General features: G+C 38.6%; 1 protein-coding gene across 1 annotated transcript in view; it reads right to left on the reverse strand.

Annotated features, from left to right (window-relative positions):
* Positions 1-22075, reverse strand: part of Gas8 (Growth arrest specific protein 8) — a 40770-nt gene extending 18695 nt beyond the window's left edge. Inside the window, exons 1-7 of the mRNA XM_076183536.1 lie at positions 22052-22075; positions 19528-19664; positions 19266-19388; positions 18983-19100; positions 17839-17982; positions 17412-17672; positions 3964-4131 (exon numbers count right to left, since the gene is read on the reverse strand). Of these exons, the coding sequence (XP_076039651.1) occupies positions 3964-4131; positions 17412-17672; positions 17839-17982; positions 18983-19100; positions 19266-19388; positions 19528-19664; positions 22052-22054 (954 nt within the window). The 5' untranslated portion in view covers positions 22055-22075. The remainder of the gene's footprint in view (positions 1-3963; positions 4132-17411; positions 17673-17838; positions 17983-18982; positions 19101-19265; positions 19389-19527; positions 19665-22051) is intronic.
* Between the last annotated feature and the right edge of the window lie 1765 nt (positions 22076-23840).

Genomic DNA, 23840 nt, shown 5'->3' on the forward strand with positions numbered 1-23840 from the left:
TTGATCATCCTGGATTGTACTCGTTTTCGGGCTCCTAAAGAGCTAATCCGTTTTAACTCTCTGGCACAGTGGAACTCCCTTTTCATAATGGTACACTGTGCAATCTGAGGATGATGTTAGGTGATTTTGTTTGTACTTCATAGATTTGGCTGAGTTTGAGCATGGGGTAACATGTGCGGGGGCCGAGCAGTGTACTGTGTACACATAAACTATCTACGCGACGTCATCATTGTGTCCAAAGCGTCGGCAGTTTAAACAATAATGTGGATAATATTTCTCTATTTCATACACCAAATAACCTACGAAAAGGTAGGTTGGAAATTGTGATTGATTGAAGGCCATTATAAGTATTGATCTTTGTACCGTTTATGGTTAATTTTATCTACATTTATTATGATCATCTCTCTTCCCTTTCCGTTATTTCTTCAGTGTGGTATCGCAGACGTGGGATGCGGGCAACTTCCACACCGGTGGATGGGGTGAAGGGGGTATTGAGCAAGAGAGGAATGTCTGTTGAGCAAGGGAGGGAGAAGGCAGGAGATAGGTATGAGTGAAGAATGACTGTGTATGGATAATACTGTTATGCAAGGAAGAGAGGGATGGGGGTAGGGGGCGTTTATGTGTTGATGATATTTTGACGCAGATCGTTGTGTGCAAAACATACAAAACATAAAGTACAGGTGTGATTTTTTTTTTTTTTTTTAAACATACCGAAATACAACTTTATTAATTGCTTGCGTCACAGGTGCTTTGGCTGTGGATCGTCGGCGTCATCATCATCAGTAGGGGTAGCGCGCGTAATGGGGGGGGGGGGGGATGATTTGGTCGTTTCATAAAGTGTCGATAAACTTGCGAGCTTCCTCATATGCCATCGCTGCTTCTCCAGTCACTCGAACGTTATGCAGTTTGAATCTTTTCTTAAATCTCTTGAAACAGCCAGTCCTTGGGAAAAAAAAAAAAATACTGTAGTCTTCTCCGGCGCGTTCCTTCAAAGTCTGGAATAGACTTTTAGCCTTTGTCTGCACAGTAAAAAGGCTAACGGTGTCCGTTTTTTAATTTGATCTTCCATCCAAATGTGCAGTAATTTCTCCATTTCATGGATGGGCCCGGTACGTTGTTTCGTTATCACTGTTGATCGCATGGGCGCAGATCCTTTCACAGCTTCACAAATTCTTTCTTTGTCTTTCAAAATTGTTGACACAGTAGAGTGTGATAACTTCATGTCACGTGCGATCACATTAACATTCTTTCCTCCTTCGTGCTGTTTAATCACTAAAGATTTTGTGTCCAGATCAATGGCCTTTCTTTCCTTCTTGGCTGGCTGAATAGACAACGATATTTTCCTCTTGGTAGACATCTTCGGGGTATTTTGAGGAAATTTTAAATGACACGGATATGGAGGAAATCACACTGTACCGGTACTCGCTACTCACAAAGACTGAGTAGCGAGACCGTGGGATCCTGCTGCTGGGGCGCGGAAACTGTAGTACACTATACTTTTCTACCATCTGGCAAGTGAGAGTGATGCCTGCCGACCAGGCGGTCGTAAAGTCGATCAGTCGAGTCGTAAGTAGCATAGGTCGACGACTACCTGTAGATAATAGTGATTTCCTTTCAAATTTGCATGTATTGTTGTTCACGTGTTTACATAGCTTTGTCAGAACTGCATATATGACTCAACTAATGTTAAATGTCAATGGTATTACAACTGCATATAATAAATAAATACACTAGTGTTAGAATTATTTTTTCCAGCCCCGTATAGCCATCACTTACTGTATACTATGGTGCACCACAGTGTATCTAATAAAATGCTTTATGAATACACAATCAAGGAAAATATAATAAATTAATGCCAGGAAATAGGAACAATAAAACAAATATAAATAAAATAGACTAACACATATTACCTGAAGTTTAGCATGGGCAAGGCCAATGGAGCAGAAAAATATTTTGGGGCACAAAACTGAAAAAAGTAATACATACATACATATACCATTTTTTTTTCTTACAAGGGAGGTAGCCAAAGTCAAAGGCATAAATCCACTCCCACTCATTTCATCCCTACATACTCCACTCCCATTCACTGCCCATCCCTCCCTCTTTTCTTGGCTCCTCCTGGATGATGGGTCATCCCTGCATCTCGCCCACTGCCCTGGGTCAGAAGCAATGCAGCAAGACACAGCACATCCACAGCAAGGTGGCTTCATTTAATTGGGGAACTCCCCTCTCAGTCCCCTCATGCAGAAAAAGAGAAGACGAGGAGATATCCCTTCAGGCTGTGTCAAAATATAATTTACACCCATTCCCTCACACCCCATCCCCCACCCACTCCCTTCCATGTATCACAGCATCATCCATACACAACCATTCTCCACTCACCCCTATCTTCTGTCTTCTCCCTGCCTTCCTCAATAGACATCCCTCTCTTTCCCAATTCCCCTTTTACCTCATCCATCTCATCCTTGGTCACCTCATGTTCACTCCATCCACCTCTGCCTTCCACACTTCTTTTACTAATCTTTTTTCACTCATTTTTCCATGTGTCCAAACCATCCCAATACTCTTTCATCAACCCTATCTCTCAACTCCTTTTCCATCCCCATTCTCCTCTTCACCTCCTTGTTTCTCATTCTATCTAGCCTAGTAACCCCTACCATACTTCTCAGGCATTTCATCTCAAACATATTTAAACTCTTCTTCTCTTATGTTCCAGGTTTCTGTCCCATGTAATGTTGTTGGCACAATCACCCCTTCATAGAATCTCCTCTTTGCATCCATTCCCAAATGTCTATTTCTCATTACACTTTTTAATCCCCCAAGGCATTTACTTGCTTCTATTAATCTACATTCTACCTCCACCTCCACTCCTCCCTCTCCCACTATATTTGCCCCCAAATATCTAAAACTAGTCACTTCCTCCAGCCTCTCTCCCTTAATAATCACTCCCAATTTGCTCCCATCCTCTCCCCTTGTTTATCTTCAACTTCTTACACACACTTTCTCAAACTCCATCATTAACCTCCTCAATCCCTCCTCTGATCCTACTACAAGTGCAGTATTGTCAGCAAACAACAACTGGCTTATCTCCCATTTTTCTCAATTTTCTTTAACCATCTCCAATCCCTGGCCCATTAACTTTGCATTTATTTCTCACACCACCCCATCCATGTATAAGTTGAACAGCCATGGTGACATGACACACCCCTTGTGAAGTCCTACCTTTATCTCAAACCACTTGCTCTCTCGATTTCTAATTCTAACACAGTCTGTACTACTCATAAAAACTCTTGACTGCTCTTAGCATCCTTTCTCCTATCCCATATATCTGCAATACCCCACAGTGCCCTCCAGTCTACCCTGTCATAAGCCTTTTTCAAATCCATAAAGGCCCCCCAAAAAAATCCTTACCTTTCCCTAAAGTTTTCTCACATATCTGTCTTACTACAAAAATCTGATCCACACAACCCCTACCTTTCCTAAACCCACACTGTTCCTCACCAATTACTCCCTCTGTTCCTCTCCTAATCCTCTCAATTAAAACCCTCCCATAAGCCTTCCCAACTACACTCAACAAACTGGTCCCTCTGAAACTACTACACTCACACTTGTACCCTTTTCCCTTGTAAAGCAGAACTGTACAGGCACTCCTCTAGTCCTCTGGCACTCTACCCTTTTTTAGGCAAACATTAAAGAACCTCACCAGCCAGTCCACCATCAATATGCCTCCCTTTTTTAGACACTGCATGACACGCAAATGAAATTAATTAATGCACCCTCCCTTAACTCAGTACTTCAGTAAATGCAAATCCTTATCCATTAAACCCACTTTCATGAGTCTCATTATGTAGGAAAATAACAATTCAAATTCTTACTTCCCACTTTGTTGGAGTGGGATGGTGAGTTTTAGGTGAGTATTTCTTGAATGATTACCAACAATTGATTGGGCTTGGAGCTACTCACCATGAAACTCTGCCTGTCTCTCTGGGATCTCTGTACAGTCCTTTGCATGTCTGTCAGATCCTTGGTTAATGATGTCACCTCCCCCTCCAGTTTGGACTTCACTTTGACTGCTTCTTTCATCTCAATTTCCAGTTTGTGTTCTCGTTCCTTTTGCTCAGCAACTTTGGTCTTAATGGAAAAAAAAAAAAAAAAGTACAGTTCAGTACATTTACAAAGTATCTCCAATGGACTTACAATGATATAGCATGCTGACAGGAGACTTTTTACTCCATAATGAAATCATATGCAGAAAAATTTAGAACATACATACATACACCAAGGGCTTTTCCCACCTTACATGGGTGGTAACCAAAGCTAAAGGAATAAATCCATTCCCACCCATTTCATCCCCACATACTCCACTATCATTCACCACCACTCCCTCCCTTTTTTCTTGGCTCCTCCTGGATGACAGGTTATCCCTGCACATCCATAGCAAGGCAGCTCCAATTAATTGACAAACTCCCCCTCTGTCCAGTTACAGGAATGTTAACTTACTGTAGGGGTTCTATTTTGTTCTGTTTTGCTATAGTAACATAATTTAATTACTTTATTCTTGGTACAGTGTTTTCCACAGCCACAGATGGAAAAAATAATGTTGGAGTGTTCATTGTTGTCATTTGGCTGAGGGCAGCAATATTGGATTTGTGTGATTCAGTGAACAGACACCAGGTGGCAGTGTTGTTGAGCTACTATGTAAAGTGCTGGATTCCAGTATTACGGAAATGATGAATGGAGCAAGTTTAGTCTGTCAATGGTAGTAGACTGTAGTTATGGCCTCTTCTAAGTGCCCTCGTAAGTTTGATAATGATTCTAAATATGAAAATTGGAAAAAGGATATAAACATATGGTGTGAGTTAACTGATATAGATAAGGATAAACAGGCACTAACCATATACCTATCCTTAATTGGCCAAGCTAGAATGGCACCTTCTGAAATTGAATTAACAGTTCTGAAGAGTGAAAATGGTGTAAAGAGCATTATTGAGAAACTAGACACATTGCTCTTACCTGATAAAGGTCAATGTCAATTTGCAGCATTTCATAATTTATATAATTTCAGAAGAAATAAAAAGAATATTAATGAATATGTGAGTGAATTTGAACATAAATACTTTAAGTTTACACAGGAAGGAATGACACTACCAGACTCTGTGATGGCTTTTATGCTTCTTGTTTCAAGCAACTTGGCTGAGCGTGAGACTCAAGATGTGATATCAGAGATCTCCAAAATCAACTATACTAATATGAAATCTACTTTAAAATGTGTCCTTGGTCAGCAATTGAGCATACACTCAACTCAGGAGTCAGATGTGAACATAGGTGCAGAGTGTCCCTCATGCATTAAAGCTGAGCCTGTCTTTTATGGCAATAATAAAGAGGTCTACTATGCCATCTATGGACAGCAACCACATAGATCATCACAGATTTCAAAGAAGAGGAAGAGGAGCAGTTATGTCGACACAAGTTGACTTGAGTGACCAAGGGACTAATCGAAGACTCAATCCCCTGGACCGTGATAGCCAAGCTTCACGATGTGTGATATGTGATTCACATTACCATTGGGCTCGATATTGTCCACATTCATACAAGAATGAGGTGTCATTTAGGGGTATCAATGAACAAGATACTGGAGCTAATAGTAAGGAACACACGATACAAATGCCAGTATTTGTTGAATATGCCAGTGATAAAAATGTCAAACAGACTAAGATTATGCATTTGGTCAAGGAAGTCTTGAAATTGTGGTATTAGTTACTGGTTGTTCAACTACAGTTAGCAATCAGCAGTGGTTGGATAATTACTTGAACAACCTGTGGGATGAAGAGTTGGCCATGGTGAGAGAAGAAAAAACCAGCTGTACATTTATGTTTCATGATGGTGTAGCCTATTAATCCATTAAGCATGTACTTTCATGTTAGATTGGAGATGTGAGATCAGAGCTGTCAACCAATGTTGTTGAGTGCAATCTTCCACTTTTGATAGTAAGCAGTCAATGAAAAAAGGAAAAAATTGTTCTTGATTTTTGTAAGGTTTCACTGAAGGTTATGAATAAATTGAAGTTGAAGATTGCATCATCAGGTCACTAAATGTTACCACTGTTCTTGTGACTAGAACCAGGGATCCATTATGTGTTACTGGCTTCAACAGATAGCAATAAAACTGCTTTAAAACTTCACCATACATTTTGCCATCTTGATGTAGAGAGATTGATAAGAATGCTGTGAAAAGCTGAAATGTTGGAGAGAGACATGGAGAAACAGGTTAGAAATGTTACTGAAAATTGTGAAGTGTGTGTATAAATACCCAAAACCTAGACCAGTTGTCAGTGTGCAGATGGCAGAGAAATTTAATGAAGTAATTGCAATAGATCTGGAACAGGTATAACAACATCTGTCTCTTATTATAATAATCTTGCTACAAGATATTGTGTGGCATCAGCCATCACCAACAAGTCTGCTAAGACAGTGGTTGGCAGCATCTTCAGAAATTGGATTTCATTATTTAGTGCTCCAAGGAAAATTCTCTCTGACAATGGACTTAAATTTAATAATAGTGACTTGAGAAAACTTTGCAATCTGTTTGGTATTAAGATTTTAATCACTACTACAGAAAGTCTGTGGAGCAATGGCACATGTGAATGATTGAATGCTATAATTGGTGACACAGTGCTAAAAGTGTTTGAGGATATGAAGTTTGATATCAACATAGCCTTGGCATGGGTGGTGTCAGCTCATAATGCATTGGTGAATAATTCCGGCTTTAGCTCAACCCAATTAGTATTTGGTTTCAATCCTGCAGTGCCATCTGTCACCAGTAGCTCCTTGCCTGCTTTAGAGTCAGTTTCTGGCTCGGATATTGAGTGACAAAACTTGAATGCTATACACTGCTCAAAGAGAGTAACTCAAAAACGAATCTAGTGAAAGGATCAAGAGAGCCTTGCATCACACAACAGGGATAAGTGACCTTTGCAATGGTGATGAGGTGTACTTTAAGCTTAATGATGATCAGTGATGGCATGGACCGGGCATAGTTTTAGGCAGGGATGGCAAGCAGGTTCTGGTTCATCATAGGGATGTTTACATCAGAGTCCATATTTGCTGATTATCAAAACTTCCCCTGAGGTCTCAAACAGATTGTCCTCAGACTTGTGGTGGATCATCCATTGGCACTCAGGAGGCACTGAGGAATATAGAGGGTATACGTGATCAGGAGGAGGTGGATGAGGATTCAGAGGGGTTTACTTCATCTGCACCAACATCTGAAAACACTGAGAAAGTATATGATACTGGCGAGGTACAGGAGGTACAACAAAGACAAAATTATATTGTAAGCAATTCTGAATTGCCAGACAACTCTCAAAGAGAAACAAAACCATTTAAACTGCTAGTGGGGCAAAGGATCTGAGGACTGAATGAAAAAACTGGTGAACACATGTCTACAAGAATAGTGAGCAGAGGAGGTAAAGCTAAAGGAAAATATTAAAAATTGGTTCAACTTCCAAAAGGATTCTGATGGGAGTATAGAGTGCATGGATTTTTCGGAAGTTGTAGAATTAGAAGTGGTCCCTGATGAAGTGGAGAAGTTTGCATTTTACTCAAATGAAGAAGTGATAAAAGCAAAGGAGATGAATGTACAAAATTGGCAAAAAGAATTACGTTTATGAGGAGGTGGAAGACAGAGGACAGGATTTTATATCTATGCAGTGGGTTATCACAGAAAAGGTGAAAGATGGAAGCCCTATAATCAAGGCACACCTCGTAGCAAGGGGTTTTGAGAAGGACACATCCAGCTTTAGGAAGTATTCCCCAGCCTGTTCTAACGAATCTATCTGATTGGCTCTGGCAATGGCTTCTGTGTTTGGTTGGGAGTGTCACAGCCTGGATGTGAAGTCAGCTTACCTTCAGGGCAACTACATACAGTGAGAGGTTTATTTGCATCCCCCCCCCCCCCCCCAGAATATTAGAGTGGTCAACTTTGAAGACCGAAAAAGACAGTGTTCAGTCTATGTGACACAGCAAGTGTGTGGTACTTGCATGTCAAGAGTCAGCTACTGTCTCTGTCAGCTGAGATGTGTCCACTCAAACCATCCTTGTTTTCTTGGTATTTTGGTGGTGAACTTCATGGTATCGTATGAATATATGTGGATGATTTTCTCTGGATGGGCACTGGAGTGTTCCAGGAGAAGGTTACTAATGTTCTTCAAGGAGAGTTCTATATTGGGAGCATGGTATCATCTACCTTGAAGTACCTGTATATCAAGATCTGGAAATGGACTCGAAAGTGGGAAGTGAAATTCAATATCAAGAAATGTAGTATAATGGAATTTGGAAAAAGTAAAAACAGAATATTGAAAGATTATAAAATTGGTGAAGAAGAGGCAAAAAAAGTGAACTATGAAAAAAACCTTGGAGTGATGATCAGCAAAGACATGACACTGGACGAGCATAGTAATAAAATAGTTGGAAAAACCTACAGTTTGAGGCCAATAAAAGTGGCATTTGTCTATTTGGATGAGAAAATGATCAACATTTTTTTAACTACACTAATAAGACCAAAATTTGAGTATGCAGCAACATTATGGACACCCAGTACCAAAAAGATTATAAAAGAATTAGAAAAAATACAAAGAGCAACAACAAAACTGGCACCACCTCTTTCCAAAATGACATATGAACAAAGACTGTCCAAATTAGAGTTACCAACTCTAGAACAAAGAAGGGAAAGAGGAGATCTACTAACTATCTATAGAATTATGAAGGGAATGGAAGTCTTAGATAAGAATGATTTATTGAAATGGGACAATGGAAAAACAAGAGGACACGAAAAGAAACTCAAAAAAGATAATTACAGATGAGATCTGAAAAAAAAAAAAAAAAGCTTCCCACACAGTGATAGATACTTGGAACAAATTAGACAAAGAAACAGTGTGTGCAAACACTATTCAAGATTTTAAGAAAAAACTTGATGCTGAAAGACAGAAAAACGGGTCACCATGAGCATAGCTCCCTTCCTGTATAATACAACTAGGTAAATGCATAAGTTTGGAAGTGGGCACTACACCTGAAGGTATAATGGTTGGCCAGTATAACTATGCCAGTCTGCTTGCACCACTGAGTTTGGGATGTCACAAGTTGGCAGCTAAGTCCAGTGAGCTGTTGGACAATGAGAAGAAAGAATTCAGTGCTTTGTTAGGTCAACTGAGCTGGATAACTACACAAATGAGACCTGGCATTGCTTTTGATGTGTGCGAACTGAGAGGAGATTGTAAAAATGCCACAGTGGCTGACACTGTGAGACTTAATAAGATTGTCAACCAAATTGTGGATGACCATTTTTGCTTGCTGTTTAGGAAGCTGTCAGCTGTAGAGGACTGTATAATTGAGTGCTTCTCAGATGCTTCCTTTGGGAACCTATCTGATGGTGGCTCCCAGGAAGGATTTGTGATTTTTCTCATGGATGGGGAAGGAAAAAGATGCCCGATTTATTGGCTATAGAGGAAATTGCGCCAAGTGGTGAAATCCACATTATCTGCCGAGGCCCTGGCACTTATTGAATGCACTGAGGCTGCTTCCTATCTTGGATGGATTATCAGGGACATTGTCAAGTGCCAGACCTTAGGTGTACACTGCTTGGTTGACAACAAAAGTTTGGTGGAGGCCTTGAATTCTTCTCATAGTGTGGAGGATCATCATCTTCACATTGACATTGCAATGCTGAAGGATATGTTGTCGCATGGTGAGATTAACCCTGTTTCTTGGGTCGAAACCTCGGAGCAACTTGCTAAATGCCTTATTAAAAGGGGGCCTTGGCCCAGCATTTGCAAGCAGTCCTCTCTAGTCAATAGGTTTCCTTGGCTTATAAGTACTTTGAAAAAAAAAGAGATAAGACTGAGCATTGTTGGAGTGTTCATTGTTGTCATTTGGCTGAGGGCAGTCATATTTGATTTGTGTGGTTCAGTGAACAGACACCAGATGGCAGTGTTGTTGAGCTACTATGTGAAGTACTGGGTCCCCAGTATAAAGGAAGTGGTGAATGGAGCAAGTTTAGCCTGTCAAATAACATTCCCATATGCAATTAAAAATGAACTGTGCAAATTTGACTGAAGAAAAATGTACAAGGTCAAACAGGATATAAGGATGAGTACTACATGCATATGCAGACGAAATGAGCAAAAGTATCACTGACTTATATATGAACTCATTATCGGCAGGAAGACTACCTACCAAATGAAAAAAAAATTAATATTGGAATCATACTTGTGGCAGAATGTTCAAGGCAGAAAGACAACCAATTACAAGAGACTAGAGCTCACATACATGCTCAAAAAATGTATTCTAGCTATCTATATACCAAGGTTTCTTACCCTTTATAAGGGAGGTAGCCAGTCAAGGTACACACTCATTCTTACCCATTCCACTCCCATCTACTACCCTTTGTTTCCCTCTTATCTTAGCACTTCATGGTATTAAAAGGTATCAAAAAAGACATTAGGGAAGTACTTGGAAAATAATCAACTAATATTGGATAATAAAGTCAGGTTCCATTCAGAAAGAATGTCATTAAATCTTCTGACTTGGTAATACAGAGATAAACAGATGGTCAGAATGCATTTACTTTGATTTAAAAGACGCATTTGATACAGCATCCCATATAAAATAGTAGATGAAAAAATATAAATGCTCAAGGGAAAATTCTTGGAGTGAATGATGGATTTTTTTAACGAGAAGTGTATAAGTGGTGTCAAGCTCACTGGCTGAATCTTTCAGTTACTTTACTGTTCCCCTGTTGTCACATATATTCCCATATATGTAAGGTTGAAATAGATTTATTACTTTGGATAAGGCGTCACTTGCGATTATGTGAGTGTCCAATTACAGAGAACACGTAGGGGGAGAGGTTTTGATACAATTTTGCATTTGTTCTTCGTTGTGCGTAACAGTCCCTCCCAGCCTAGAGTGGCGCAGAACGTTTCAGCTAACTTGACCAATCAGGTTCAATCTCCATAGATGCTAATCTTATGGGTCAATCAGAGGATTTTTGTAGAAGGAATCAGGGCACCTTCAGGCGTGTCAGAATTTTAGTTTAGGATACAAAGTGCCATGTAGAGGTTATGTCGCCTCAGGAGGATTGTCGACTAATGTAAGTCCTCTGTACTCCCCCTGTATTATTCATAAGATAATTAACTCAGCTAGAATTTCATTTAGGTGTTATGTGATGTCTATGGCAGTGACGTGGGAAGCCTAGACAGTGTTTTTGTTGGTAATTAATTAATTTCTCTTTCACCCCCATTAAAAGTTTTACAAATGGGAATCTTCTGTTTTGCAACTTATTACTCATTTGTATTTCAGTATAATCAATCATGCAATCCTATTAACTTTACTGTATAGTGTTAAATGTTATCTGTGCATTTCATTTTTCTTGATTTTCATGATACAGCAAAATCAAGTGGCGACCTGCAAGTGAGCCACCCCAAAGACATAGGGTCTTGGGAACTCATTCATTCATTCACTCTTACTATGTGTTACAAGTCAGAAGGCCTTGTAATTTTTCTTTGAGATATCCCAAAGACATGGGGTCTTGGGAACTCATTCATTCACTCTTACTATGGATTACAAGTCGTGTGAACAAGATTCGTAACACTGTATATCAAAAGGCTTCTTCCCCCTCACATGGAAGACAGCCAGCCAAGGCATGCACCCACCCTTCACCCATTCCAATAACTATTTGTTTACCTTTTAAAAAAAATCTCTTCACTCCTTGTGGATGAAGGGCCATCCCCATCCCCCACCCATTGCCTGGGTCAGAAGCAATCCACACAGCACGTCCACAGCAGGGCCCAACAGCCAAAGCTGGTTTACCCCCACCTCTTCATTTATATGGTGACTCTCCTTCCTCATCTCTTCATAAGAAAATAGAGAAGACAAGGAGAAATCCCTTCAGGCTATGTCAGTTTATCATCCATTCACAACCATAATTCACTCACATCTATCTTTTGCCCTCTCCTTCCTCTACAGAATAGATATTCCTCTTCTACCCAAGGCTCCCTTCATCCCATACATCTATCCCATTTTGGAAAAAAAAAAAAAAAAAGCCTTGTCAGTTTATCATTCATTCACATCCACACTCCACTCACACCTATCTCTTGCCCTTTCCTTATCCTGCTCAACATACATTCCTCTTTTACCCAAGGCCCCCTTCATCTGATCCATCTACAACATACCATTTTCAGTCTTAACCCCTTCACTCCGGGCCAAAATCGCGCGGGCAGCATTAGCTGCCAGACATGCGATGTTGCGTCATAATACTCGCATTATAAAAAATAAAGTTACCGCTGTATTGCTCGCTCTCTTTCACTCGTGAATTTTGATAACCATAGAAAATATGATGAAGCCAGTTTACAGAGTATGGGGGTCACACAGGTACAACTACAATATATATAATCAAGACGCCGACATCGGCATCCTCACGTACCCACTTGCTCCTCATGACGCCTATGTAGGCATCATCGTATCAAAGGGGTTAAAAAGAAAAGAAAAAATCCTGTCTTTTCGTGTCAAACTTGGCTTTCAATTTAATTATTTCTTATTTAATGAGCAATGGGCTGTGCCCTATCCCACTATGCGGGGGCTTAGACTTCCAGGTGAGTTCGCTTCACTCGCAGCCAATCAGTCATCTCCATTGCTATGACATCACCACTCTCAGTCAATTAGCCGTCTCTGTTGCCATCACATCACCGCTCTCGGTCAATAAGTCGTCTCTGTTGCCGTCACATCACCACTTTCTCAGCCAATCGGGGGCCAGAAGGGACATGTCCCTTTGAGGGATTTCTGGTTTCTGGTCTGATTTAGATCAAATTCAATGCGGGGGCTCAGACCTTTGGGCGAGCTTGCTTTGCTTGCAGGCACCTTTGGCGCCCAGCCCTACTGGCTCTCAGCCAATCAGTCATCACCATTGCTGTGATGTCACCGCTCTTGGTCAATCAATTATCTCCATTGCCATGATGTCACCACTTTCTCAGCCAATCAGGGGCCAGAGGGGACATGTCCCCTTGAGTCACTTCTGGCACAAATGCGCAGATATGACATGTTTTTTTATATTGTATTAGATAATATTCCATTTATAAGTTCTCAGAAAAGCTGATACACCTGTATGAAAAGCTATGTTTCTTGACATTCTACATGCACCTTGTCTGTTTTCACTTTTTTCCCATGACCTCTTGTTACATTTCCATACCAAAAAGATCTTCACTGACAGCTTTACTCACTCCTTCCACTGTTCTGAACACAAAAATCATGTCAGAGCTCTATCCCCTATCTGGGGAAGGTCCTTTTTTTTTTATCTTTCCTTATATGGTATGTCTGCTAGGCTGGGGACCATTTTGGTTGTAGTTTTTTGTACTCTCTTGATCTTATTTATATCCTATTAGTGTGGGGATCACACCACTCATGTATATTCCAATCTGGAGTGGACCACATTCTCTTTAAGTTGTTTCATCGTCTCTCCTTCCATGGAGTGAATTACAACTTTCATGTTCATCAACAATTTATGTCTCACCAAGTTTTATTAATGTAATTAGTAATGACTGATTATGGTCCTTGGGCCCTCCCACAGATCCCTCTAGAAAGCAACTTTGGACTTTTGTCTGTATTGTATTGGTGCAGGACTGTTCCTATGTCACTAGCTGAAAGTAGTAGAAGGAGGGGAGCAGTCACCAATTGTCAGCATTCCACCAATGAAAAGGTATAAGAAATATAGTTGAAGCTGATAGAGAGAGAACTTGGGCTCAGTCCAGAGACCAAGTGTCAGCACCCTAAGGTAGCACCTCATGATGAGGTGAGGGGGTAGAATTGAATTGAATTGGAAAATTTATTGATAATTTACATCAAAAGGATGTAGGCAGTATACTGTTCTTCACCCTCAACCACAGTTATTTATGTTTTACATAGTATATTGTTGCTAAAAGAGCATTACAATTGTGGTGCAATTTTTTTTATAGCATCTAAAAATCTTCTTTACTACATCATTATTCAATATCCAACATACCGGTTCTTTAACTGATGTTAGAGAGTTGTTTCTATAAGGTTGTATAAGTTCACATTCCAAAATATAGTGTTCTAATGTGTACATATTTCTCTCCTGACATAGCTGACAGCTCTCCCCATTTCTTCCAATTATCTGCCAGAAATATTCATACCCCAGTCTCATCCTCATTATGACTGTATCTACATATGATCATTTTTTTCCATAGGTCACTTTACTCTTTCGTAATACATATAGGTAATGCTGCAAGCTTTCACTATGTACAACAACCTCATTCAATTCTATTTGTACCCATTGCTTTCTTTTCTTTCTCATGAAGAGAGAAACTATGAAAAAAAAAAATAATAGAAAAATGCAACGAAGAACCCAAACTATTTTACAGGTGTGTAAATGGCAAACTGAAGAACAAACAAGAAATAGAAAAGCTGTGCCAAGGTAAATATGAATATACAGAAGAACTTGAAATGGCTGAAATTATGAACAACTTCAAATCAGTATTCACAATAGAAAACTCACCTAACTGTGAGGAAATAGAGAAAGAGATATCCCCCTCAATGAAAGAAATAATTGTAACCCAGAAGGAAATCAGCAACCAAATCAAAAACCTTGATGTCAGAAAATCACATGGTCCAGACAGAATTGCAAATTGGATACTGAAAAAATGCATGGAGGAATTAATAGATAAAATATACAATATAATTGAGTTCTCACTTAAAGAAGGAAAAGTGCCACAGGACTGGAAGAATGCAAACATTGTACTGATTTACAAGGGAAGACCCATCAAATTACAGACCGGTTTCCCTGACAAGCACAGTAGCAAAAATTTGTGAAAAGGTCGTCAAAAATAGATGGGTTAAACATTTGGAAGAAAAAACTATACTGAATCTAAATCAATTTGGATTCAGACAAGGAAGATCATGTACAACAAACTTGATCTGCTTCTACTCAAGATTAACAGACATAATACGAGAGAGAGATGGTTGGGCAGACTGTGCCTTTCTGGACCTACAAAAGACATTTGATAAGGTACCACACAATAAACTAATAAGGAAGATAGAATCAATAGGTGGCATCAGAGGAAAATCATTGGAATGGATGAAAGATTTCCTGACTAGGAGGAAAATGAGGGTAGTAATTAGAGATAAATTCTCAAATTAGGAAGAAATGAAAAGTGGTGTCCCACAGGGATCAGTATTGGCCCTGATCATGTTTGCCATACACATAAATGACATGGATGAAGGAGTAGAGTGTTATATGAATTTCTTTGCAGACGATGCAAAAATACTAAAGTAAAAACTAAGGAGGATTGCAACTCATTACAACAAGACTTGGACAAGATCTGGAAATGGACTCAAAAGTGGGAAGTGAAGTTCAATATCAAGAAATGTAGTATAATGGAATTTGGAAAAAGGAAAAACAGAATATCGAGAGATTATAAAATTGGTGAAGAAGAGATCAAAAAAGTAAACTCAGAAAAAGACCTTGGAGTGATGATTAGCAAAGACTTGACACTGGATAAGCATATTAATAAAATAGTTGGAGAAACCTACAATTTATTGAGGTCAATAAAAGTGGCCTATTTTGACGAGGAAATGATAAAAAAATTTAACTACACTAATAAGACCAAAACTCAAGTACGTAGCAACCCTATGGACACCCAGTACCATAAAGAATATAAAAAAATTAGAAAGAATACAAAGAGCAACAACAAAACTGGTGCCAACTCTTTCCAAAATGACATATGAACAAAGACTGTCCAAATTAGCATTACCAACTCTGGAACAAAGAAAGGAAAGAGGAGACCTACTAACTATCTATAGAATTATGAAAGGAATGGAAATCTTGGATAAGAATGATTTATTGAAATGGGACAATGGAAAAACAAGAGGACACAAAAAGAAACTCAAAAAGATAATAACAGAAGAGATCTGAAAAAAAAAAAAAATAGCTTCACACAGAGTGATAGATACCTGGAACAAATTAGACAAAGAAACAATGTGTGCAAACACTATTCAAGATTTTAAGAAAAAACTTGATGCTGAAAGATACAAAGACCGGTCATCACGAGCATAGCTCCTTTCCCGTATAATACAACTGGGTAAATACAATCTCCTCTTAGCATCCATTCCCAAATGTCTATTTCTCATTACACTTTTTAATCCACCAAGACATTTACTCGCTTCTCTCAATCTACATTCTACCTCCACCTCCACTCCTCCCTTTCCTGCCACATTCGCACCCAAGTATCTAAAACTATCCACTTCCTCCAGTTCCTCTCCTTTAATACTCACTTCCAGTCTGCTGCCACTTTCACCCCTTGTACATCTTATCACCTTACTCTTACCCACATTTATCTTCAACTTTCTTCTTTCACACACTCTCTCAAACTCTGTCACCAACTTCCTCAATCCCTCCTCTGATCCTGCTCCAAGCGCAGTTTCATCTGCAAACAACAGTTGGCTCACCTCCCACTTTTCTCCATTTTCTTTAAACATCTCCAATCCCTGACCCACCACCCTTGCATTTACCTCTCTTACCACCCCATCCATGTATAAGTTGAACAGCCAGGAATGTTTGTTGGAGAGAAGGTAGAGTGCCGGAGGACTGGAGGAGTGCCTGTATAGTTCCACTCTACAAGGGAAAGGGGGACAAGTGTGAGTGTAGTAGTTTCAGAGGTATTAGCTTGTTGAGTGTAGTTGGGAAGGCATATGGGGGGATCTTGATTGAGAGAATTAGGAGAGGAACAGAGGGAATAATTGGTGAGGAACAGTGTGGATTTAGGACAGGTAGAGGTTACGTAGATCAGATTTTTGTGGTAAGACAGATATGTGAGAAAACTAAAGGAAATGGTAAGGATGTTTTTTGGGCTTTTATGGATTTGGAAAAGATTTATGACAGGGTAGACAGGAAGGCACTGTGGGAGGTTTTGCAGATATATGGGATAGGAGGAAAGCTTTTAGGAGCTGTCAGGAGTTTTTACAAGAGTAGTAGAGCATGTGTCAGGATTAGAAATGGAGAGAGTGAGTGGTTCGAGGTAAAGGTGAGACTTTGTCAGGGATGTGTTATGTTGCCCTGGCTGTCTTGCAAGATGGATATCAGAATCATCTCTCTGCCATCTGCTTTCAAAACTCATTAAAAATTCTCTAATATCTGGATGTGCATCCTTTAGGGTGGACAGTTGGTTTTTGCACTGGACCTAAAATTTCTTATTATCAACTTCAGCATAAGAAGAGCTGACAACCTAGCAGCTGCTCCCCTCCCATACTAATACAAAAATGACAATATATGTTAGTTTTTATAAATTGATATTTATAATATAATTCAGATTCTAATGTTTTACTATAAGTAAACAGTTCTTCACTTACCTTTAATTCATTGATAACTTTCAAATTTGTGGTTGTTACATCCGTGTAAAATTTCTTCATCTCTTCAAATGTTTTTTCATGATTGTCCATTAGCTTTGCAAGAAAACTATTTTTCCTTTCTTCCTGGGCAACAAGTTCTGTTTTACGTTTTAAGTCCAGCTGGGTCTGCAATTCCTTAACTCGCTTTTCATATTTCTTTGCCATCTTCTCAGCTTCAGATTCAAAGTCTTTGCGCAATGCATCTAATGATCGACTGTGACTCTACATAAGAACATAAGAATAAAGGAGACTGCAAGAGACCATAAGGCCTACACTAGGCAGCTCTAAAACACAATATGCATAAATTTAATTGTGAATAGTTTCCCATGAGGAAATATAGAAATGCATGAGAATTACAGTGATATTCTGAAATAAAAGAATTTGGTACCATTTTTGTATTTGCAATTACTGTTAAATAATTGCTTTCCATTTCTCTCATCTGTGCTCGCAGATCCTCCCTCTCTTGTATGATAACTTCTTCTTCTCTAATGGAATCCTTGTTCAAATTTAGTAAAGCTTGCTGACTTTCAACCTGTTAAATGAATTTCAGAATCATCAGATATTTGGGGAAAAAAAAGCACCAGCTCTAACCCTTTGGGTGCATCTATGAGAAGGTTTTTACTGAAAAAATAATTTCCCCTTGAAAAACTAAAAGCAGTTAGCAACAGAGTTTAGATGGGGGTGTGAGAGATGAAAGTTGAAAATAAATGTGGACAACAGCAAACTGATGCCCACAGGTTGGATGTGAGCAGGAAGGATGAGAGGCTGGAGGAGGTGAAGAGTTTTAAGTATTTTGGGTTGCATGCGGCACTCAGCAGAGTGGAATTGGAGGTCAATTATACAGTAAAGGAGGTGAGTAAATGTATGGGTGGAATGAAATGTGTTATGAGAATTCAATGTTTGGGGATAAATGCAAAGGGAAGATTGCATGAAGGAGTGATTATACCCTCAACACTCTATGAAGCAGAAACTTGGAATGTAAGGAGGCAGAGAGGAAGTCTGAGTGTATTTTGAGATGAAATATATGAGAAATATGATAGGTGTTACAAGAATAGATAGTGTGTTACAAGAATAGATAGGGTAGCCTTTGGTATGAATGAGGATGAACAATATTCTCACCATGGCTTGAGATGGTTTGAAATCTCTGATATGGCAATAATTTGAAGATAGCATTGTGGCATGTCAGTGCCTGAGCCAACTGCTCCACCACCACCACTACAAAAAGTTACCATCTGTATCAATGAATATTCTGACATAGCAAATTCCAACAAATGAAATAACTACTAAGAGAGAATCCAAAGACAGTCAATGCCAAAATACAAATATTATACAAAAATGAAAATGATGCACTAAGGCAATCAAATCTAAATATCTAAGATCAAGTCACACTTTATTGGTGTAAATCTTAAATTCAGTGAAAGAAGGTTTCTAGAGACACTGGCTTCCCATCACCTTTCGGATTTACTTCAATCCATGCCCAAATCATTCCATCACCCTTGCATGCATACCTTCCACTTTTCTATTGAATTTACCTGCAGAGTTGCAAGATTATTTTCCTGGGTGAACATAAGGTGTTTCATCTTCTGCTCATAAACTTGTATCTCTTGCTGATGTTTCTCTTCAGCTTCTGCAATTTCTGCATCCTTGTACCTTGGAATATGAATTTTTTTTACTCATTTATGGCAATTATATACACCGGATGATTATAGAGCAATATGTCATATTAAAATATAATTTGTTCCTAATGTGTACCAGTGTACCATAAATATGCTCAAAGTTCAAACCAGATGGACCTGGTTAATTTCTTTGTATTACCTTAGCTGTGACCTGAGGTTGTCAAGATTTTCCCCAGAAACCTGCCACAAACGCTGTACTCTTTCTAATTCACATTGCACATAATTTCTTTCTTCCCTTTCTCGTTCTAATTCATTCCGTAACCTAAAATCAAGTATTATATACTAATTTCATAATAATGTGTAGTGCAAATTTACATCACCAATAATTATAAGGATATCATTTCATATACATGACTCATCATTGCAACATTATATCAACACTGTGAAGAAATAAATGTTACCTTATTACATGTCCTTCAAGCTGTTCTTTAGTCATGTTCGTTATGGGAACTCCATCTATAACAACTTGTGCCCGCCCACTTCCTGTTTTCTTGGCACCTCTCTTACCCTTCCCTTTATCACCTTTCTTTTTAGGAGGCTGGAATAGAATTTATCAATTAATTGTAATCCTAAAATACTCTAACCAGATTTCAGCAGCCTCAAAGCAGCTAGCAACAATCCTTGGATAGTCCCATAGGTCTTTCCCAGAAGAAACTTTTGTTTGTTGTCTGTGTTGTATGATTACGTGTGAGGTGAGGGCAGCAAAAGTTTTATGCAGCCAATATTTTAAGGACTTTAGTGACTCTCTTACAGACAAGTCACACAACATTCTCTTATGACTGGAGACAAATTTGCACTCAATAAAAGATTGCTGATTATTTTTAATCTCTACCACCCACCTCGACAATCTACTTTACTACCTGTATGACCACACCACTTTGGTGCAATATTGTCTCTAAAGATTGAAGCACATTATCATCTATGAGTTAAAATAGTCTACTTCATTTCCATGAGACTTCTCACCGAGATAAATAAAATAACCCAATAACAGCCAGATGAAAAGGAGAAATGTCACCCAGTACAGAAGGGATATGACAAACAAACCAAATGTCCGAAATATTTCTTTCAACAGAAAGGGATAGAGGGGGGGGGGACCTCAGGTACACAGGTTTGACAAAGGAGGAGTTCAGAGCCAAATGTAAACATGTTTTGAAGTCACTGGTACTGACTCTACAGCACATCTTGCAAGCACTTTATTGCGCTTTCACTTTCTGAAAGAGGACAATCCTTTTGGATTGAATGTAGGGTAATGTGGGGGATTAGTGTACATGGGGGTGGACTGTACAAGCTCCATTAAAATTAGAGAATTTATAGAAGAGCTCTGTTGGAAACACTGAGAGAGGAAGTGACGTCAGTAAGTATGATGGCTGCTTTCATTCCTCCTAGTGCGCCGTGTATGGTTTGGAGATAAGATTTTTCTATTTTTGTGGCATCCAATTTAACTTGAGACATTCATATCATATTGTTTCCTAATCTTGAATGCAGCCTGATCAGGTTGGTAAGGTATTAAATATGAATATTAGGCAGATGTACGTAATATATGAAGATAAATCTAGGTTTTATCCAACATTGTTGCTGTGATACTGGTTTGAAGGCAGTATGGCTAGGAGGGGGTGTAGCATACAAACATTTTGGTAGAGCTGAAACTAGAGGAAGGTCAAAATGCTGGGGAAAAGGTGCATTATTTTGGTAAAATCCTCTCTATCGAGGACGACACCAGCTATAATGTAAGTTTTCTCCGGATCAAGTCTAAGTTTGGTATTCCAGACAAGTTTTCTTTCCCTCTAGTAGAGGACACAGCAAAGGTGTCCAGAGAATCCTGCAAAGGTGTGTTGATGCCCCAGCAAGGGCGTACTCAACGACTTTCAAATATGGTAAAGCTAAATGTTCCATTGTATTCATTTAACATGAAATGAGGTTGGCCTAGGAGTGATAAACTTACAAAACTGACTTTATTTTTCCAGTGTTTTCTTAAATAAAAAATATTGGACGCACACTTGTTTAATTCACACAGCAAAATATCATTCATAAAACTTCTTATTGGTATTGCAGGGATACAATGGATATGTAATACTGATCGCCAAGACAAGGTCAAAAAAGCTCCTTCTCTGTTGCTCGTTCATTAATAGAACATTTTAGATGATGTGTTTGTTTAATTTCAGACAACAATATCTAATTTATTATAATTTGTAATGTTTTTTGGGGGGTCAAAATAGCATGTATGGAACACCCCCATAGTATGTACGGATCACCCCCACCATGGGGGTGATACGTACACAATGAAATTTTTTGTTAAATAGCCATAAAAGGTCCCTAGTTTCGTATTGATAAATTTAGTTGTGTGTCGTAGGTAGCCCATTCCTTGAGGAATATTTCTGACCAACAGTCTCATCTTCAAGATTTATATCTGATTTTTCAGTAATATCTTTCCACTAATAGTACAATATACCCCCACACTACCCTATCCCTCATACAATGTTAGGTGTACTGTGGTGCTATTTCGAGTTTTGATAAAACATTAGTTACTAAAACTAATACTGTCATCTATATTTTCCTTCTTAAATTTACATAATTTTAATATGCAATCTATGAGACCTTTTGCAAAAATGCAGGATAATAAACTATAAATTTTACTTGTTTAAGCAGTTCTATCTTTACATTAATCACCATCATCCATTTGAATCACCCATGTATATTCTACAGACATATTGGTAAAATAACTAAAACTGTTAATGCTTGGAAGGGTAAGAAAATTAGATTTGAAGAGGAAGATCAGTTATTACAAAGCAGCGCTCATTCGTCTTCCTATGATTAGAAAATACACTACAGACTAATATAAGATCAATGTACGTAAAATTACTTGAATAACCTAAAACCAATGTATCTTAAAATCTGAATTCATAATTATTGGGTAGAAACTATTACCATGGTTTCAAAAGCTACACTTGTTTGTTTACAAGCGTTACAGTTGCCATAGATACGAGACGTCTTGCTGGTTCCTATTGAAATATTGCCAACGTATCAAATATATGTAATCAACATTTTATGTAATACACATGCATAGTCTTTATCGTGAATTTCTTTATTGGATACCAATACGCATGTGGTGCAAATGGTTTTAAGAAAACATTTATCTTGTATTTGTATGTATAAAAAAATCAAACTATCACTATGGAGGAAAATGTGAAAGGCGTCGGAATGCTGATCTGTCATAACCGACAGTTGTTCCTGATCTAACTCATGGCTGTCTAAAGGGTAAGACGATTACAATTCAAGATTACGTGGGTAAATAGGGCGGAGTTACTAATAGGCGTGAGTGGAGAAAAAGGTGGGAAGGGGGTTTTATCACCCGCGGACGGGGAGGTCACAGATGCTAATTTCGATAGGCTATGTCCCATCATCATGATCATGGTCTTCTATCCCGTTATATTCTTCAGTCTCGAAGACTTCTACCCGTGTAATCTTGAAATGTAATAAGCCATCCTCAGAAGACGGCCTGATCCTATCATCATGATTCCTTACTGTCCGTCTTTTAGGCACTCTTTTATAATAATAATAATAATGATAATAATAATAATAATAATAGTAATAATAATAATAATAATAATAATAATAATGATAATGATAATAATCATAATAATCATAATAATAATAATCATAATAATAATAATAATAATAATAATAATGTGGATAGGAGGTAAAGGGAACACGGGCTGAGGGAAATACTTTTATTCCTGACTAGTTTCGCCTGAGTGGCTTCTTCAGAGGAACATAGTTTGAAGTCAAGTTGGTCAATATATATGGCAAAAGAAGGAACGTGGCAAAGTGTCAGGTTGGTCCCCCACTCGACCTCATCTGTCGGTGTGACGGGCTATCACAGCGGATGGACCAATTATCCGCCTGTTGTTCACGTGGCTGAAATGTCCGTCTGGATCAGGGGCTCTGTGTTTATTATTCGTGACGACAAAGTGTGCTGCTGCTTTAGCCCATATTAAATCCCCAGTCCTCTTATTAATGTTATCATGAATGTTGATAAAAACGGACTCCATCGCCTTTCTTTCCTGCCCTGTAATGTTATCCATGAGAATTTTTGCCTGGTCCCATTTTGGTAGATGGCCTCTTAAAAGAACACCGAGCAGATGTAAGACACCACATGGTTAGTAGTGCAACAGTTAACCATGTCGACGAAAGAGGCCATCTACCAAAATGGGACCAGGCAAAAATTCTCACGGATAACATTACACGGCAGGAAAGAAAGGCGATGGAGTCTTTTGTCTTTCTTCCATTTTATCCAAGCTTTATCCCTTTTGTTTTTTAGCTCCCTACATCTTTTGTTGCACCAGCACTTTACATATCCTATTTCTTGTTTTGTCTTGGAACATACTTTTCCACTCCTTTATGAATTTTTGTCAAAATGTTAAATTTCTCTTCTACTGTTGTTTCCTCCTTGTGTATCCTTTCCTAGTCTGCTTTTTATTTTATTTTTTTCTCATTTTATCAAAATTTGTTTTTCCATACATCAGTCTTCCCTTTCTATATTGTTCGATTTTTTTCCATGGAGTTTTCGTCATTTAGTTCCAGTTCAACTAATATGTGGTCACTTTTACCTATCGGTGTCTTATATTCAATCTTGTCCAATATTTCTTGTTCTGAGGTGATTATTAGTTCCAGTAACGATGGTTCCTCCTCATTTATATACCTAGTATTCTCTTGT

Source organism: Oratosquilla oratoria, chromosome 4 (genome assembly GCF_046742065.1).
Source record: "Oratosquilla oratoria isolate Oo_2021 chromosome 4, ASM4674206v1, whole genome shotgun sequence".
Lineage (NCBI taxonomy): Eukaryota > Metazoa > Arthropoda > Malacostraca > Stomatopoda > Squillidae > Oratosquilla > Oratosquilla oratoria.